Source organism: Pungitius pungitius, chromosome 19 (genome assembly GCF_949316345.1).
Source record: "Pungitius pungitius chromosome 19, fPunPun2.1, whole genome shotgun sequence".
In the NCBI taxonomy this organism is placed as follows: Eukaryota; Metazoa; Chordata; class Actinopteri; order Perciformes; family Gasterosteidae; genus Pungitius; species Pungitius pungitius.
Genome location: NC_084918.1, coordinates 15,418,113 through 15,438,174, shown reverse-complemented (window position 1 = coordinate 15,438,174; position 20,062 = coordinate 15,418,113). Strand labels below are relative to the sequence as shown.

The window sequence follows — 20,062 nt, the reverse complement described above, 5'->3', positions numbered from 1 at the left end:
CCTGTAGGCCAGACCGTTTCAAAGACCGCTCTGTTCAACCTATGCGTCCTACAAGGATGGAGCCCACCAAATGAGACACAGCTAGTGCTGGAAGTCCAATCCACAACCCTCATTCCATGGCCTCGCCAGAGCAACTCCCCAAAAGCATGTCTCGAACCTCCATGCTCGTTCAGCAGTTCTCTTCCTCCAACCACTGCACTAGTTGACTCCTTCTCACCAAGCAACTTGCCAATGGTCCTGCTGCCCATTGCAGCCTGGTGCACGTCCTCAGTCTTGTCCCTGATGTCCATAAACAGCTCTTTGGTCAGGCCCAAGGTGGAAGGTTTTGCATATTACTGACTTTAGACATGTTTTTTATACTGTTAATTAGTGAGTAGATTCAGAGTAATTTGCTAAAGCAAAAGGACCAGTTGTTTAATCCAATAAAACATATTACATCATATTACATATTACCATTACAGTCTAACCAGATTTTTTGGGGAGTCTGGTGTCCAGCAGATGTCAAAGATATTATCTGGTTATCAACTTGAGGTGTGATGTCGGAGTCAGGAGCTGAGCGCTGACGTTAGCTCAGATCTTTTTCCAAGTGGCCTCTTTATTTGAAGCGAACACATTCTCGGGTTTCTATGTTAGCCAATGCGTGATCCCAGGGGGCGTGATAATTAGGAGAGCAGCCAGTCAATTTTCAAAACATTTCAGAAAAAAGTCGACAATTTATAAAAAAATAAAAAAGGTATTCTCTCCGTGGTGCAGCCCGGCACCAAATTGCCCACGGACCTGGTTTAGCATATGTAAACATTCCTTCTGGAGAGATGGACTTTTTGTGCCGTGCTGGGTATTTTACCACGGGAGCTTTTCGGCCCATCCATGAGCAGTTTAGAATGGAATTATAGTATGTGATCATTGAACTGAATAATGCTCAAAAGCAGAGTGGAAGCAATGCAGAGCTTGCAAAAAATGACAAAACCTGCCAATAAGTAATCAATTAAACAGTGAGAGAGCAAGTGATGGATCAGACAGCTTGTAGCAGAGCAAAGTCCCGCAGAGACTGATTAGAAAAAGAACTTCCAGAAGAGGAGAGCGAGACATTCAAGGAAAATATCAGTGTCAGTTGGCAGGGTGGGAAATGCATCAACAGAAATATACTTGTCCTGTGAATTAGTGCTATCAATGTGGCTTTTAAAGCATGTTCCCACCCTGGGACTGAAGATGGCCTCAGAAGTGAGCAGAGCAGACAGAACAGAGGAGTGAGAGACAGAGGAGGTGAATGCGGAGCTACAGAATAGTTTATTAAGCATGCTACAGACCTAATGCAGAATACACAAGAGAGACCATGAGAGGGAAAACTAAAAGAAAAAAGCAGGAAACCAAGGCACACCTCCCCTTGTTCGAACATAAGTCATCCTTTAATTGTGCCTCTTCAGAACTATACCAAATTCTTACATTATGAACTGTATAAAATCAGAATTAGTATAAAATCAAAATACACAAGTATTACTTCTCAGGAACAACCTGAAGTCAGAGTTGGGTAGTTTAAAACATTTTTGGGGAATTAACTTGCCGCTTAAAGTTCTGGGCATCAGTGGGTTCTAATCCTTTTTTTGTTGTTTTTTTAGTTCAAACGAATTAAAGGAACACTAAAAAAGGCACAGAAACTTTGGTCCAACTGAGTAGCCCTCTCGATGTAAACTGTCACATGACAAAGAAATCACAGTGGATTCAGATTCTCACTGGTCACCAGCATGCAACGCTTCTGAAGTCAAACATTCATGCTTTAGACAACCGCCGTCACTGAAAATAAACACCTGCTGGAATAGATGAGCACAGATAAAGACATTCCTAGCCACTTTGGGAAAGTTCATAACTGGGGGGAATAATGGAATTCAAAGAGAAGCTTACATTTTGCCTCAGGAATATTATTTGAGACGTTATGAAAAAAAGAAATCTGTTCAGAGGACAAACCGCTTAAATTCTCACTGACCCTCAAAAATATATACCAATGTGCCTCAAAAGCATAGGAGGGTAGTTAATGAACATGTCCAGCTGTAGAAACTGTAGATTTTGTCAAGTAAGGCACATAAGTACTGTATCTTTTCAACTAAATAGAGTTAAACACTGATTGACATCAAACTATCATACGTTGTGTGTGTGTTGGGGGGGCTGGGGAGAAGACACAATCAATCATGTCAATATTTTGTCCTGACATAGAATCAGAGGTATGGTTAAGAATAGATGGGAGGAACCAGTATCTGCAAAACACAATTGTTTTCTGCTTCTTTTTTTATATTCAAGAATGTCTGTCTCTTTTTCAAGGAATGGCAGGATCAACTAAACCCCGACAATATAACTGATTCACTCCATATGGCAGACCCCCCCCCCACATGCTACAGACGCAGTGTGTAAGGTTTCTGACTGCCAGCTCCAGGACTGTGGGTTACATTTCTTTGTTTTTCCCTCTACTTTAAATGGTGGACTTTGAAAAGGAGACTCGAAGGTGCTGGTTTCCCCCCATGTTGTAGTTGTGAAGGTCAATCAGAGCCTGGATGGCCTCCTCTACGGTGGACATCTGGATCAGAGCCATTTTACGATCCCTAAAAAAAACAAAACATGTTAGGTATGACACCCATAGCGACCCCAGTACCGGGTTTCATGGTGAGCCCAGGTCCTTTTACAATACTCCTTCAGAACCTCACTGTGGAGGAGGTTAGCTTTATGGATTAAAACAATTGTAAAGTGCATGCCGGACTGGGAGGGAACGGATCAACTGTGCTCCCTTACCCCATGAAGTTAAGAAAGAATGTAATAACAAAGGGGCTTCATTGCCAACAGTAACATGCAGTCGGGCCAGTCTACTTACTGGAAAAACTTGAATGCTTTCACAGTTCCTCCAGCATTTGAGAAGAGCAGCCGCAGATCCTCCTCGGTCACATCTTGTCTGTTGAGACAAAAGTCAACAGTAAGATCTGCAAGTTATAAAACATCACAATGCCAATGTTTAACAACAATTACATTTCACCAATAGTCAATACATTGACGTATCGTCTAATTGTGCTGCGATAGATTATATTCAGTTTGACATAAAACGAACGACACCAACATTTTAGTCGATCGCGCAGCTTTTGTCATCTTGTCTGATTTCTTAGGCTTTAGGTAGCCTGTGTGCACGCACGCACGCCGTTTGGTGGCAGTCACAAAGCGCATCGCCCTGCCGCGGTTAGAGCCCCCCGGCTTACCTCCCCGAGTGGAGCGGCGCCCCTTTCTGTTCACCACCTTGCACTTTTTTGATAACAAAAAGGTGTATTTATTATTTATTTAGGACATCTGTTCTAATTCTGAGGAAAAAACGTGCTTTGTTTGTTGAAAGTGAGTATGCATTACTATCCTATTATATTGTCATGTAATCAGTGGCATAAAATGGTTGATTAATTAATAATTAATTTTGGTGCATTATACCGCACAACAAAAAGTAGTTATCGTGATAGGCCACACACGCAACAATGACCAGCATCGGCAGAGCCCCGGTACTTACGGGACATTGGAGAGATGGAGGGTGGCAGAGGGCGGGAAGATGTTCTGGAAATTCTTGGAGCCGGGTTTCTTGAAGCGATGGAGCGGGGAGTTGGCGTAGTCCTTGGTCAGGCCCTGGTCGTCCAGGCCGTCCCGAGGCAGCGCCACGGTCTGATGCTTAGACAGAGTCACCCGGATGATCTTCCCGTACATCTTTTGGCCATTCAAGTGGCTCATGGCTTTGGCCGTGGGGAAAGAAGAGGTCACGGGTGAGGATGGTACTTACAAGTACAAACTTGATGGATACATTAGCCTGCACACTAGGTGAGGACGACTTCTCCTAAAGGGGAGCTCCTTCCAGAAAGGAGTGAACTGACTTTAGTCTGGCAGCTGGGGATCATTGAAAGCCGCCATTGTACAGACCCATCAATCACTAAGGTAATAACAGGTTCAACTAAGGAGATTGACATGTTGACTTGTGCTGGGTTCTTATGCCCACGGGGGAAAAACACCGCAGTGTGCCGGCCAGGTCGCCACCCCCCTTCAAAAGGGTCATGTTCATTTAGTTTCATTTTCTATAAAGCACTAGATCACAGGAGAAGTCATTAAGGTTAACTTTCTTATACAAACGGTTTATATCTTGTTCTTAAACCACTAAACCCCTGTTTGTTTTGTGTTATTGACAGGCGAGTGTACACATCTCCCAATGCCAGCTGGAATTGACACCAGCTATGCTTATCCAAGGATGAAAGTAAAAATAAATCAAAACAAAAAAATGTTGGATGCAGCATTGTTTTCTTTAAAGGGGACGGACGATGACGTGTGCTCACCTAGCTGAGCCTGGTTGGCGTCGGACATCTGAATAAGAGCGCTGTCCTTCTTATTGTAAAGAATTTTCACCCTCTGGACATCGCCATACACCCCTGCATTAGAGCCGCAGGCGGGAGGATAAGAGGTGAAGGTGGAGAGAAAGCAGACCGTTAGGGGAAAAAAAAACTGAAAGTCAGCACTGGAGGCAAAGGATATTTAACAAGGCAAGAAACACAGAAGAGAGACTAGCAGAGTACACACAAGAACTTTACAGCAGATTTTGTGAGTGAGAGGTGTATAGAGAGAACAGGTAAAGAGAGAAGAGACACCCTCTGAACAGATAAGTTATCATGCTGTCGGATGCCTATGAAACGTATCAATAAAACAGCATGCAAACTTATTGGCTTAACCGTGCATTAACATATTACTAAGTAGGGAATTGTATGGCAAAGTATGCAACATTAACCCAAACCAATTACAGGGGGGACGGGGCAAATAAACAAGCTAGTGTGCGCAAACATAAGATTGTATGTATTTATAGTAACAAGAATAATAAAGAGAGAGAGAGAGAGAGAGAGAGAGAGAGAGAGAGAGAGAGAGAGAGAGAGAGAGAGAGAGAGAGAGAGAGAGAGAGAGAGAGAGAGAGAGAGAGAGAGAGAGAGAGAGAGAGAGAGAGAGAGAGAGAGAGAGAGAGAGAGAGAGAGAGAGAGAGAGAGAGAGAGAGAGAGAGAGAGAGAGAGAGAGAGAGAGAGAGAGAGAGAGAGAGAGAGAGAGAGAGAGAGAGAGCTAACGATAACATACCGAAGAGGGTAAACAGACTTTGGGGCGCAACCATCTTTAGAGGGAGAGAAGAGCAACAAGCAGCGTGAGACAGGTAGAGAGGTAGAAGAGTCGGAGCGGAGGTAGAGATGGACAGATCGATCCAGAACGAAGGTAGGTAGGCGCAATGGTGGTTTTTGTTTCCCCCCCCCCCGGAGAGTGATGGAGGTGGTGGGTCATGGAGTAGGGAAGCAGGCATGGGGGGAGGTTGGGTTGGAGTTCATGTGGGGGAAGGTAGTGGAGGAATAAAGGGTGATTTGATGAATTAAAAGGTCCCACCAGCATGTTGAGTGGAGAGGAAGGGAGGGTGAATTAAGGGGGAAGGGAGGGAATGAATTGGGAGGCAAATACATTTTAAAAAAAGTAAGGAGGTGGAGGGGGAGAAGGGGGGGGACAAAAAATAAAATATAGGTCAGTACATTGGAATAATGCAGGTAGTTTGCTCAGAGATAATGTTCTCTTCAGTCAAAATACAGCAAGTGACTTATGCCAAAGTGTCTCTCCCCCTGGACAGGCGTGGGGCAAAGGAACAATCATGTCAAAATCATAACAAAATCAGCAATATAGAAGTCACAACCATTGGAGGAAAATAGCATGCAGCACCTTTCAGCAAGGGGGGGTGGTACTGCAGGAGTGTGGAAGGCTGAGGGCCGAGGGGGTGGGGGGCAGGACGGATATGTTAAGAGTCCATGCAGTTCAAGTTTAGTTAAGCCGCACAATTTAGCATGCAAGAGTTGTGTGAACGCCACCTGCGTAAAACATGGTGGTCACAAAGGCTAAAAGAAAGAGGCAGCGCAGTATCCTAACACCGAGTGCTTAGTGGAGATACTGCCAGAGGCTCCCGTGTGACAAAGAGACAGAGACATTAGGCGAGACATATTGGATGCCCTTTAAGTCGGAGGAAGAAGAGGGATTAAAGACTGAGGAAGCGTTTCAGAGAGGCAGGTATTGGTTCCCGGGTTAGGAGGACCACAGAATGAGCTCATATGAGCTGAGGAGAGGTGAGCAGAGCTTAGAGAGAAAAACAGAAGAGAGACAGTTAGCAGAGTTAGATACAGTTTGACAAGAGAAGGAAGGGTAGAACATTGGAGGGGTGTGAGGTGGGGGGGGGGATTTGAAGCAGCAGACCCCTTCTCCCGCTCTCTTACAGGGACATACTGAGTCTTCATAAAAAAGTTTTAACAAAAAAAAATTAAAAATCAGCAAGGCTCTGGGTATGTAAAGAAAAGCAAAGGAAAAGGTTAGACATTTCTTTTGACTTGATTTCAAGACTAACTGGAATAACAAGGTCCAGTCCATCTCTTCTATCCATGTTAATGTGTCCCTTAGGACTGCTCAGTGATTGGTGGCCATGAGGACAAATGAAAATGCACATCACAGCTCTGAGCTTCAAATGGTCAGTAAATATTAAACCACACACAACATAACCCAGGAAGGTTTTCTAGTTGTTTATCTTAGACATTTTCAGAGAAACTGAGAACCACCCTCACATCCTCAAAGAGGAGTGGGAGGAGTTTCTAATACACACACACACACATTTGTCTAAGATTACAGAATCAGTACAGCCTAATTCGCCAAATAACGAGAATAGAGTTGTGTCCTCCTCAAGGTCTCCTATGAAAAACAGTAGCACAACATACACAAATGAAGAAGTAAATAAAAAGAACATGGATGAGATGATGGGGTCGGGGGGGTGGGATTTGACGGGGCTGTGTGTGTGTGTGTGTGTGCAGCCGTGTTACTGACCTCCTCATTGAGGTTGCTGACCAGCAGGACACCGCTGGACCCCGCCTGTCCAGCGAGCGCCACCCTGCCTGCAGCAGCAGCAGCTGCCGCCGCCGCACTCAGAGGGTTCAGGGCTCCTGACAATAAGTAGAGCAGAGACAATCGTGGAATGGACAGCAGCTCTTAAACTAAACCGCTGAGTGAGAATGTGACTGGTCCCACGAGACTTCAATTCAACCAAACGACACAATCAAAAGGGAGAAAAAGAAAAGCGTGATCTACCTGGGATCTTACCCAGGAGGGAGTTGGAGTCTTTGCTGAAGGCGGCGGCCACCGACGACTCAAGGCTGGGCTGGCCGTCGCCGGCGGGCAGCTCGGGCCGCGTGTAGTCTCGACTCTTGTCGTTGTTGTACTTGACATTCAGGTTGACCAGCTTGGAAAAGTCGATGCGTAGCGTGCAGCATGAGTTGTAAATGTTCTGGCCATCCAGAGCCTGGCAAGAAAGAGGGAAACAAATCTGATGTCCCCTCTTACATTTGGTAAAGCAAAGCCGCAGCGATGAGGAGTGATGAAGATGCATGGCGAGTACCAGTTTGGCCTGCTGCGCATTGATTGGATCGCTGAACTGCAGAAGGGCCTGGAACTGATTGTTCTTAGTGAATGTGATGATCTTCATAACCGTGCCAAATTTGGAGAAAATCTGCAACAACAAAAAAAAGATTCAACTATAACAAATGCAATCTTGTACAAACTGTGGATATTGTGTTGTGCCGACTGGGCCGCTTGGCACAAAGGGGTTTGGGGGGGGGGGGGTGTCAGCTGGGCACCTGTTGCAGTACATCCAGCGTCACGGGGTAAAACATGTTATCGATGATGATCCGCAGGACGGGGCTTGAGGCTGCGGCTAGAGCCTCCTGGACGTCAGAGCTGGGCGAGCCGCCCGACTGGACCGCTGACACCGCCTGAAGCACCGCTTGGGTCCGCTAATGGCAAATACAAGCGGTCATAAGCAAAGACAACAGTGCTTCCCAAATACTCAAATATCATTACTTACTATGGATAAAATGTTTACCGTGTCCTACTTCACAATCTAAATGGGATGCTGATACGGCAGATTAGTAGTAAGCGTGAAAACTGATTAAATGTTGGTTTAAAAATGAAAACATATCTGTCAGTCTCACCTGATTGCCGGCGTCGGTTTTGAGTTCTTTGTGATTGGAGTACTGAACAAACACAGGGATGTTGCGGATGTGAGGCGTAACCGTGGTGTAGTAGTTGATCATAGTGATGGCCGCCTCCTCCGTCCCCATCTCCAAGAAAGCCTGGAACAAGTGAAAAGAGAACATTGCTGATTGGTTCCTCGCTACTTGTGCCAAGAAGAAATTCTCTGACTATCTGTACATGGGTCCAACAAAATTGGACCAATCTTCTATGTAATGCAATCATTGCAAGTAGCAGACACATTCAAACAAACAGGCCAGAGTACGCAACATGTATGCCAGATACAGCGCATCATCAGACAAGCAGGGGAAGTATTGTGAACATGGAGATGCAGCGGTTGCAGATGGTGGCGGCACGGATCTCTGCATGTCTGACTGACATTTGCCAGTGGATGTCCGCTCATCATCTGAAGATCAACCCCGACAAGACAGAACTACTTTTCTTCCCTGGAGAAAACACTCCCACTCAGGACCTGACCGTTAACTTCGGCGACTCCGTGTTAACGCCCACTCAGAGTGCCAGGAACCTCAGCGTGACACTTGACTGCCAACATCACAGCGACAACACAATCCTGTAGATACACGCTCTACAACATCAGGAGAATACGACCCCTTCTCACTCAGAAGGCGACACAGGTACTGATTCAGGCTCTTGTCATCTCCCGCCTTGACTACTGTAACACTCTGCTGGCAGGTCTCCCAGGTACCGCCATACGACCACTGCAGCTCATCCAGAATGCAGCAGCTCGACTGGTCTTCAACCTTCCAAAATACTCCCACACTACACCGCTTCTCCGTTCTCTTCATTGGTTACCAGTGGCTGCCCGCATCCAGTTCAAAACATTGGTACTGACGTACCATGCTGTGAATGGATCGGGACCAGTCTACATCCGGGACATGGTGAAACCCTACATCCCAACCCGCACACTCCGATCTGCATCTGCCAAGCGGCTTGTTCCTCCCTCACTGAGAGAAAAACACTCGACGAGATGGTGACTCTTTGCTGTCCTGGCTCCCACATGGTGGAATGAGCTCTCTGATGACATCAGGACTGCAGAGAGCCTCTACATCTTCTGCTGAAAACTCAAGACACACCTCTTTAGACTCTACCTTGACTAAAACACTAGCAAACCGTAGCACTAACAAATGGTAGCACTTAAATTGTACTTATAATGGCACTTTTCTATAACATGTTTTGAAACAGCTTATTTGATGAAAATTGTACTTTCTTGTTACTTGTTCTCCTGAGTTTGTATCTCTATGTTTGAAATGCACTTATTGTACGTCGCTCTGGATAAAAGCGTCAGCTGGATGACATGTAATGTCCAAAGATTGGACACAATAATAAAATGATTGCATATACAGACGGAGAGAAAGAAAGAAAAAAGGATAAAACCGAAGCCAAACTATGGTTCTTTGCTTAATATTAAAACAGTGTGTTTATCTGTCCCCAGCACCCACCTGGTTCTTTCCCTTGAGTGTGAGGATATTAGTGACTTTGCCGAAAGGCAAGCCCAGGGCAATGACTTCGGTCTCTGATGCCTCGTTGGGCAGTTTCCTGATGTGGAGGACGCGTGAGGGCGGGGCCTCCTCCACACGCAGCTTCTTACTGTCACTGCCGTTGGAAGCCCCATCTGAAAGACATTGATTAATTGAACCAATCAAGCAAGAAGGTCCTGGGTTCAAAGCCACCCGGTGGCTTTTCTGTCGACTCCGGCTTCCTCCCACAATCCAAAGTCGTGCTCTGGCGATTAGGTTCATTGGCGACTCTATATTGCCTGTAGGTGTGTGAATAGTTGCAGTGGGTGTGTTTGTGTTAATGAAGTCATGCGCGTAGCTCATTGATGGGTTGTTAAAGTTTGACAACAATAGAGCTTTATGACGTAGGAAGAACATCTATCCGGCTTTTCGTTCACACACAATATTTGTTGGGGGAATGGTACACCCACCCTGAGATGCTGCATGTGGCTTGTGTCTGCTGATGGCTAAGTGGAGGCCTGGAGTCTGTATTGAAGCACTCAATTGATCAATCGCCCGCTGTCCGAGGCTTCGGCTGCATCTTTTCCCATGTGAACACTTTAAAACATTGCTAATTTCATTATACTCTCTGTTGCTGTTACCTACAATCATTACTCTCTCATATATATAGATATTTAATATCATAAGCTGTCACGTTGTTCATTCTGTACATATGCCAACCTGTTCCTCACAGCACTATTTCATTAAAAACATTTTTTAGGGGAGTTTTTCCTGTACTGCTGTGAGGGTCCATGGACAGAGGATGTCACGCATTAAAAAGCCCAAAAGTGGTGGTGATAAAAGATTCACAGTATGCTGAGAATCAGGGACATCTGCTCCAGAAAACTTTCTTTATGAAAGCTACCAAGCAGCCATCCCTATCTGTAGGACTGGTTATTCAAGATAACCAAAGGTTGATATTGTGTTACCAGAATAAAAAAAGAAGCCTGAGAATCTTTCTCACTTAAAAGAAAAGAGTCTCTGGGGAGACATTAGCTTAGAAGAGTGGGCTTTCTGTAGCAAGTCCAGGCCGGGACTTTGATTAAAAACCATCGTGTGCACTTTTAATTTGAACTCTTTGCGGCGCCAAAACCAGCTCTGTCAGTCATCCTTAATTCAGGGATTTTAATCTGATCACATCTTAAAGGCCAGCAGGCAATCAAATGTAGAAGTAACCACAACATTGTGATGCGAGTGTGCTCACCTGCTGAGGTTGAAGTTATTCAGACTCTAAATAGCTCCCATGGGTTAAAGGGTTCAACTTTCACTTCAAACAGATCCCGTCTGCCAACAACTAATGGCAGAAAACTCCATCGAGCCCCTCCCCATTCAATGGGGTGTGTGTAAAAAACTCACCACTGACACTGCTCACGCCAGAATTGGGACTGTTGTACATACTCAGCTCGTCTGATCCCCTCTGCGGAAAGAAAGGCGGACGGTCAGGAACAGTGGTAAAATAATAGGGGAAACTATTTCCATTGTCGGGACAGGCCCTCAAAGACAACAATAAAACAGGTCTCCCAAGACAGTTTAAGGGGACAAAAGGAAAGGAGAGGAGGCGGAAAGGAACATAAAACAGAAGGAGAGTGGTCTGCCCCTGCTCTTTGGGTGTGGGTTTAATCTTGCTGAATTAAAGATGTCAAGATGTGTCATTTCATCCTGAGCCATACTGGGTCCCAGAAGGCTCACTGGAGCTGACGAGCGCCCTGAACTCCTAAACCTGACTGATGGGAGGAGGAGGGAACATGGCTGGGGACCCATTACACACACACGACTTTATAATAGCTCCACACACACCTTTTTCTTTCAGTCTGACTACATTTGAACCAATTCTTCTTGTGTCAGTGGCATTCTTTATGGTTGTTGTAAACTAGATGTTGCAGGCCCTGCTACTGCGGCGTGACACAAATAAATTGATTACATCGGCCAAAGTTGTGAGCACACTGGGCACCGGCTGCAAGAAATTATTTCTCTCCCAACAGCTAGCAAAACCCTCAGTTTTGCCTTTACACTGAAATATTGATGAAATAAAAGGGATGACAAAGACCCTCCATTAAGGCGGAATCGGGATTTTATGACTGTTTCGTTTCCCGTCGAGAGTGGACTTTAACTTTGTTTTGTGCAGACGGAAATGCAGCAGGCAGTCTACAAATCAGGTTAGAAAGCCACAGCAGTGATGCACTTACACATGGAAAACGGTTGGTTTGGTGATCATTGGGGACACAAGCACAATCCTTTCCATTAAAGTCATTCTGATGCTATGCAAGGTCCAACATATGTTTCCCACAAATCTGATGTTAAAGAAGGGAGTTAGTGGTTTCTAAATGCGCTAAAAATGTATGATGTTTAGAAATACTGTTCAAGGTTCAATTGTTTTAGAAGTGAATATTCGTTGCCTGCTCCGTAATGAAACAGTTTTGACAGAGGTAGCAATGTCATGGGGAGGTGGCTATGGGATGTGGCGCATGGAGTAGCATGGTGCGCTGGGAACCCTAGCCGCTCCATGTGCCATGCTGAAGTGTCCCTGAGCAAGACACCCAGCCCCTTACTGCTATCTGGGAAAATGTAAACCATGGGCTAAAAATGCAATGCAAGTTGCGTTGGATAAAAGCGTCAGCCGAATAACATGTAATGTCATATTACATAAAAAGGTAGGAGGGCTGATTTTTAGGCCTTTTGTTGAATAGATAAAAAAATATATGGTTTTGATATACAAAATATGTTCAATTGGACTGTGATTGTTTTAATAACAGGTAACATAGATAAACTGGCATTAAAGTATATAAAAAAGTAAAAGGAACTCCCTGGCCTTTTCTTATGCTGGACACATTTTCTCGAACCCGACTGCATCCCACAAAGCCTGATTCACATTCACGTACTTGTATTACTATGCTAGTGTATTGTTATTATGTTATCTGTGGCATAAAATGGTCTAAATTGCAAATTATGTTGATGCAATAATCGCACAACAAAATGTGATATGGTGGCACTATTTTACTCAATGCACATCTTATATTTCAATAATGCCTTATTGATAAAACAATATCAATTAGGATTCATATGTAACATCAAACATCAGGTAATTCACTTTGGCCTAAGCAATAAGTGAGATGCACCGTGGCCTCCACAGCACGAAAAAAAAATGACAATGCATGTCAATATTGGCTACAAAAAGAAAAGCCACACGTATTAACCAAAGAGCGGAGGTTGTCTTCCAACCGATGTCAGAGGAAATCCTGCATTAGCCTGGACAACGAGGAAGCAATTTATCTTGTTGTGACATAATGTGCTTGACTGGATATAGAACCCTTAAATACAATTTTAAGTTAGCAGGTGCAAATGCCTACTGGTCATTCCAATGGCAGTGCGTAGGCTAGCGATACAACTGTTAATGTTAGCTTGAGCAACACGGAGGAAAATGACGCCATTTGGTTTTGTCTGAGAATGACGGTGGAAGAATAAAGCCGTTTTTTGAACAGTTTTGTCTAAGAATGACAGAGGTTTTTCCGAGACTAAAGCTGTTTCACCTGAGTCTGACATTGTTGTCCTAAAATGAACCCCGTACCGAGAAGGCGAGTGTTATGTCGGCTGTAGACGATGTTCAGCAGTGTGTGGACTACTTATTCGTTTGCGAACAAATGCTCAAACACCTAAAGTGCCTGTGACCTGTTGAATAAAGCTAATGGGGTTAGTCTTGACATAGCAACATCTTCAGCACAGGCTAACTTAAGGCGGAATAATCCTTTTCATTTCAGCCACAAGCCACTCCCAAGAGGACGGGGGAATATTTGGTGAAAAATCAGCAACACGTTGAAGCATTAATGCGGACAATAATATTTTCAAATACGGACTCCACGTTTGTGGAATATGTTTGTTTTGACCTACCACAGCAGTATTCAACAAAAAACATGCAAGTTATTTCAGAATGTAGCTAAAGACCACAGCATGCAAAGATTGTGCAGTGATCACAGAGAAAAAATACAGAAAACTCACCTTCACTCCAACTGCAACATCACTGATGCTGAAAGATAAACAATTTCCATTTGTTCAAAATGAAAAGGGTTTGGAAACAATTTTCAAAAAACATTATTCGATACAGTCATGTACATTTAAAAACGTATATAATTGTTATGGTGCATGTTTCAAATACGTTTTGGGTAACCAATCCATGTTCAGATCCGTCGCATACGTAACTAATGTGTTTATGAGTTAGTGAAGTGATATGACAGGTATTTTCTATGTTATAAATCTTTAAATGTTTAAGAATTGGCTTTAAAACTAACGTTTAAGCCCCTCCACCTTAAAGTCTGGCAACACTCACTCAAACTGCGAGTAGGCAGTGATTCTGGATATAGATATAGGAATAACATTCACACTCCCTCCATAAACACATACACCCCTCACACGCTGGGACTTGGTGTGCCTTAAGTTATATGAATCATGACGTTTCAGTTCAACTAACATTGAAACCACGCTTCATGTCCACCAGCGGACTCTTGACTGACTGACCTACCCGACTGGACCCAAGCCACCGTTTTATGTTGAACTTACACAGTAACGCGAGGCCTTGCTAAGTTACTTCGCTACTGGAGTCACGTCATAGCAGCAGTTACTATAGAAGGCGAGGTAGTGAAAGTGTTTGTAACTTACACATTGTATCAAGGCAGTGCATATATAACTACATTATTATATTACAAGCAAAATGTTCTGTAATGATTCCATACGTATCGGTCAGCTAAGCTAGCTAGTTAGCCACAACACAAAGGACCGACGTTACTGTAACGTTACATTAGTTAGCATAACGGGTTGCTAGCTGCCTTGACCGCTTCGTTGACGTTAGCACTGCTGCAAAATAACGTTGCTATTGCGGCGGTATATATTTAGCAGCTGTGTTAATACCTCGTTACCGGCAGCACGCATTTATATCTAACGTCAATATGACCAGCAATGCTGCTACGTTAAATAACAGCGGGCATTAGCATGCTAACATTAGACACTTGCTCCGTGGACGACAGCGCGTGGCTATGGAAACACGTTAACAGGCTTTTTCTCGAAATGACGCATTCGTGTACGCAGAACTATCTCAATATACAGTAAAATGAGGCGTAGATAGCTGCTCAGGGAATATTACCCGTCCATTTCTGTAGAAATATCTCAGTGCGTCCGCTTTCGGTGCTGTTTTTCTTTCCAGTTCAAACTGACACTGCGCACGCACACATACACAAGAATAAAATGGAGGCAAGACGACGCGATGGCGGAAATAGACGGAAAATGTCGAATCCACTGATCTACAGTTACAGCGGCCGGAGCACACTTCCACATGGGAGCATAATGACAAAACGATTACTGATACTCGTTTACTTTGACAGGGAGAGAAAAAATGATACGATAAGGGCTGCAATAAACTCAAGTAATTCAAAGAAGTTATAGACAGAAGAACAAAGGAGTAGGAATTCCTACTCCTTTGTTCTTCTGTCTGCATGCCAAAAAAATGTGTTAATGTCAAATGTAAAGCTGAAGAAATTCTTAGATGTTTTCTCAGCAGATATTTTGACCTAGTAGAAAAAAAGCATTGGTTTAAATAGTGAAGAATTTTAGTCAAAATTCCATTACTGTTGTTCTGCATGCTGTAACTGTGTCATTACTTACTAATACATGAATGAGCTGTTAATACCTGTGTTTTACCTCCAAAATGTCTGCTGTCAAAAAAGAGGGTGTGTATTGTATAAATGTGCTGAAAAGTCATTTTGCCTTCACCAACATTCTGAAAATGTAACCCATATTTACTGTATGGTTGTAGCTGTTTAAGCAAATAAGCCCTCATTTGGGGGATCATAATTGACTATTCAACACAAATGTTGGACTAGGTATCCTAGTGTGTAAATAAGTTTCAGCATTCATTTCATGGATATTCCTTTACTGTCCTATACAGAAAGTCTGATTTCATGTTTTAAACTCTGATAGATACTCGGATTATGCTGCTTGGGCATTGCTCTGTGGTTTTATAGCTGTCTTTAAAATGTCATTCGAAGAAGTGTTTTTATGGAATTTTGTAGAAAAAAAATATTTCTTTCTCCACTTGTGGGCAGCAGACCAATCTGCCAAGTCAACATGTGATTACTGTCCACTTATAAAGTGAACACAAAAGAGTGTTACCAAACACTTTCCTATTTACATGCACAGAGCTGTCAGAGTTGTGTTTGTGTCCGACTACTAAATATAAATCCAACGTTCTCGTCGCAGCTCTCCGTCTGCTGTTAGCTGCTGAGCAGGCATCAGAGATGAAAACTTAAATCAGACTGAACCTGTAAGTAAAGTCTCTAAAACAATAAAGTAAAAAAAGACACAAAGACAGACGAGTCTCCTTTGTTTCCAGAGTCAGAACCAAACATGGAGAAGAAGCTGCAGTTCTTCTGCTCCACATATCTGCAACAAACTCACAGACAGCTGCAGGTCTGATGAGACTCTCAGTGGCTTCAGAATAAGACTGAATACTAAATTCAATGATAAGCCTCTTCTAAATCATTGGATCTGGGAACCCAAAAGAGCCTTGAGTAAGACTTTTCCTACGTTTCTTTACTACTATTTATTTCATGAACTCTTCTGCAAATTTCATTCTATCCTTATCGTGTTCATTGTTTTAATCTATGTTTTCTAATATTTCAATCAATGCTCTTAAACATTTTTAAAATGTTTAAACTTTCTTTTCAACCTAATGCTTTTAATGGTATTATGTGAAGCACTTTGAATTGTCTTCTTGAAATGTGCTTATACAAATGTACTTGAATGCCTTAAATGATACTAAAAGGAGCCCTCCCCCATAAACGTAATCATTTTTAATGTCCTTGTAGCATCAAGATCACTTCACGACTTTTCCACACGCGACCCTGTGATGTTTTTTTTTTAGCTAGCCAGTTGGGGAAGCCTTCTGCATGCAGACGAGGGAAAAGAGGGGCAGTTTTTGATAAATCTTGACAGACATACGTCATGCTCCTGAGCTCCTGACAACGTCACGCCCTAGGTGGAATGAATGCCTAACTGCTTATCTTAAAGGACCTGGGATTTAATTAAAAATGACATTTCCCCAAAGACCAGCGCCTCTGAGGCTGCCACGTTGAAATTAGCTGATGAGGGGCCCTCTGAGCGAAAGGGAAATAAGCAAACTGTCACACGCTCATAAAATCACTGCCGTTTATCAGTGCTGCTAGCTGCACAGGAAATAACAGTGGACTAACATCCTGGTTAGGGCCTACCACAGATACAAATCAAAAACATATTGTTATTAAAAAAGGAGGAGACGTGTGTGTGTGGGGGGGGGGGGGGGGAACAAAACAAGCTTGTCAAATGGATATTGAGACTAAGCAGGTGAAAGAGTTGCTAAAATGAGCTCTTCAGTCACCTCAGACAAAAGCATAGTTTGCCACTTGAAATTTCCATATTTTCTAATAAGTGACACTCAAACAGGGAGTCCTCCACAGAACAAAGCGATCAAAGGGGAAATGAAATGCTACCGAACTCAATACACATTGCAACTTATTTGTCCAGCGTCTAAAATTCACCACAATGGATTCACAAAGGTTTAGCTGAAGGTTTAACTAACAATTTTAAAGAAAAACACATTTATTTTATAGATTTTCTCTGGATTATTACGATCAAACACCTTCAATAAAGTGATCTCAAACGGTTTTGCAGTAAAAGAATATTATTTTACAGATTTATCCTGAAGTTGTTAGCCATTCAGAGGGCTAACACAGACACAAACAACCATTCACAGTCACATCCACCTACAGGCAAATTAGAGTCACCTATTAATTTAATTGGTGAGAACATGCCTTGTGGAAAATTCCTATGAATTTATTTTTCTCCCACTTTATTCAAATCAAGTTATTTTATCTTAATTTTGTTTGGCAGCCGCAGCTGCCAGTCATTTGACTGTTATTTTACATGATTTAAATGTAATTAAAAAAAACAGTAAAATACTCTAGAATAATTACAGTGTTTCTTCAGTAAAAAAATGAAAAAAACATTTAATTTGTCAGTATCCGCAAAATAATAAATTTACAATTGGACTGTTAATTTACAGATATCTTAATTTTTACAGAGTTTTGCACATAATTCTAAAAAACAGAAAAATTGCTGTAAATGTAAGTTATTTTCCGTTAAAATAGTTTTTTTTTTACAGTGTACTAAAACACTCAATTCTTCCATGTTCACTTTCAGTGAGGAAGAGGACCGTAGAGAGGTTGATTCTATTTCTATTCTGTTGGCTTAGTTGAAATCACGGTGACATTTTATATTAACTTTATATAAAAGTGTTTTGGACGTGATGCAGCAACCCACATCTGTATTTCAATCAGCAGAGACGTCTTTGAGTTTATTATCATGAATAAATGTGATTTGTGCATATTCTTCTTCTAATACAGGGGTAGAGGTGCTGAGGTCGGGTAAAAACCTATTCCTCCTGGAGTCCAGACACTGGTGGAAGCCCAGAAAGTGGCTGCAGATGGAGGTAGTCTTGGTGAAGGAGGGTTGTATACACGCTGAAACTATAACTGACTGCAGCGGAGGGAGAACAGTTTAGACAGCAGCATTGCGACTGGTCCAAGATAACAGTGCCCATTCATGGTTGACTACTTTCAAATGTACCCGACCCCCAATCAGCTGATGGAGTACCCACTGGTGAATGAACAGGATTGTTCCGCTTGTCTTCCTGACAATTTACGCTAAAGCTTCATGTATACAACTTAATTGTTGTTAGTTTTCAATGAAATCAGTTGCTGGTACTATGAAAGTATTGATCTGCCCACAGTGTACGTAAATATAGCTGACTCGAGTACAAATTGTAGGACCAAAAAAGCCATTACAGCCAGGACGGCTTAATAAATCTATTTTAGGCCTTAATGATTGACTGTACAATATCCCCACCTCTAATCAACTACATTATCCTTGAGTGTGAGTTGATATGGACATTGATGCATCCACCGGACAGATAATCACTCACACATGGAGGCAGGAAGCAGGTTATAGCGTATCTCCCCAAGTAGGACATCATTGCCAATGCAATTTAGCCCAGCGTGCTTGAAATTGAGACATTTAAACAGAAAACAGTAATGTTGTCAAAAATCCTTTGTGTCATAGCAACCGGCAGGGAAATAAAATGTAATTTGTCTGAGAATGAGTATTTCTGCAGGTTTGGAGAACCCATTTATTAAAATTACCGCGCCGGTGCCCCTGTGAGCTAAAGAGAGACAATTCCCCTTCATGTTTCACAGTGAACCTCAAGCATGACATTTTGATTTCACTCATTTTGTCCTTTCCAGTTCTTCCCCTCGGAGTGACAGCACGCATGTGTGTGTGTGTGTGTTTAAGTGTGCCGTAGACTAAAGCCGCCCACCCTAAGAGGCAACACAAAGCGAATGTCAGAAATGTCAGAACGCCAACATGGCCGCTGGTGACATGGGGGATTGGCAGATGTGCCAGGCGACTGACGGCTTCGCCCTCATGACGTCTCTTTTCTATGCGCCGTTTCTTGGTGGAGATTTTCAAGCTGACACTCCATGGGAAAAATATTGATTCTAAAAAGCTTTTCTCAAAGCGCATTTTTTCCATGTCTACATGCATTTCAGCGATCCATCATTTGCAGGGAACAAAGAAAGAATGTCAATGTGATATTATGCAAATTTATTCAGCACGAATATCACAAACATTTATGGATTGTGATGCTTTGCCGAATGTAAATTGTATGCGCTTGGACACTGTGCTGAGAAACTAACCATATGGGATTGACCTGTTTCCTCGAATGCCACTTTATTGGATCAAACCCGTAACTTACTTTCAAAGCAAACTCACTCCTTTGACAAGGGAGGCACAGAGGCTTTCAGACCAGTTCTGACTGATGTGGGATTTGTGGAAGACTGACACAAACACCTAGTTTTTCTGTGAAGTAAAACTGTTGACGCTGGATTGTTTGCCAACCTTCCCCTGTGTCACTTTTCATTGGTTGGTTGATGTGTTTATTTGGGTCCCCGGTACCAAATGGTGCCAAGTGGGTTTTCAAAACACCAGGACAGCAACATGCCCATTTAATACATGCTTTCAATTGCAAGAACACAGAATTATTGAAGCATATTATTGAAGCAGAGATTGCAATTTGGGGATCTCATAATTTACCCTGCACTCGGCAAATTTTGTGGTTTTGTTGGGTCCATCAGACCATGACCTACAACTATAGTATGAAGCGGTTAGGACAATGGTGGACCCCTCCATGTCTGATGCCATGGTGGATTACCCCCTCCGATTTGTGGGAGAGTCACTGCCACAAGCAGTATCATAGTTATAGATTTGGGGATCTTGTACGCAAGTGTGCGTATAATAGAGCATGAGAAAGACAGGCAGTTTGGAGCAGCAAAAATTACACCAGAGATTTGGGGTTTAACGGGGGCTTAGCCAGAAGGCAAAGTTCT

General features: G+C 43.0%; 1 protein-coding gene across 2 annotated transcripts; it reads right to left on the bottom strand.

Moving 5' to 3' along the window:
• Positions 1–1,264: 1,264 nt before the first annotated feature.
• LOC119198555 (polypyrimidine tract-binding protein 2-like) lies at positions 1,265–14,866 on the bottom strand. 2 transcript variants are annotated; one of them, XM_037455883.2, is made up of 14 exons: positions 14,731–14,866; positions 13,593–13,620; positions 10,956–11,016; positions 9,543–9,715; positions 8,043–8,183; positions 7,689–7,844; positions 7,451–7,561; positions 7,144–7,354; positions 6,883–6,998; positions 5,119–5,152; positions 4,338–4,430; positions 3,530–3,746; positions 2,858–2,935; positions 1,265–2,591 (listed from the first exon to the last, which is right to left on the bottom strand). In XM_037455883.2, the coding sequence occupies exons 1-14, from the start codon at positions 14,736–14,738 to the stop codon at positions 2,462–2,464; spliced, it is 1,557 nt and encodes a 518-aa protein (XP_037311780.1). In that variant the 5' UTR covers positions 14,739–14,866; the 3' UTR covers positions 1,265–2,461. The 2 variants fall into 2 exon arrangements, with proteins under 2 accessions (XP_037311780.1, XP_037311781.1); XM_037455884.2 differs by having other exon boundaries at positions 7,156–7,354.
• Between the last annotated feature and the right edge of the window lie 5,196 nt (positions 14,867–20,062).

Bases quoted from the DNA above. Each gene is read 5' to 3' on its own strand.
- LOC119198555 (XM_037455883.2), bottom strand. The intron at 11,017-13,592 runs GTGAGTTTTCTG...TTCTTTCCGCAG, and splicing joins ATGTTGCAGTTGGAGTGAAG to AGGGGATCAGACGAGCTGAG. The intron at 3,747-4,337 runs GTGAGCACACGT...CCACGGCCAAAG, and splicing joins CGCCAACCAGGCTCAGCTAG to CCATGAGCCACTTGAATGGC.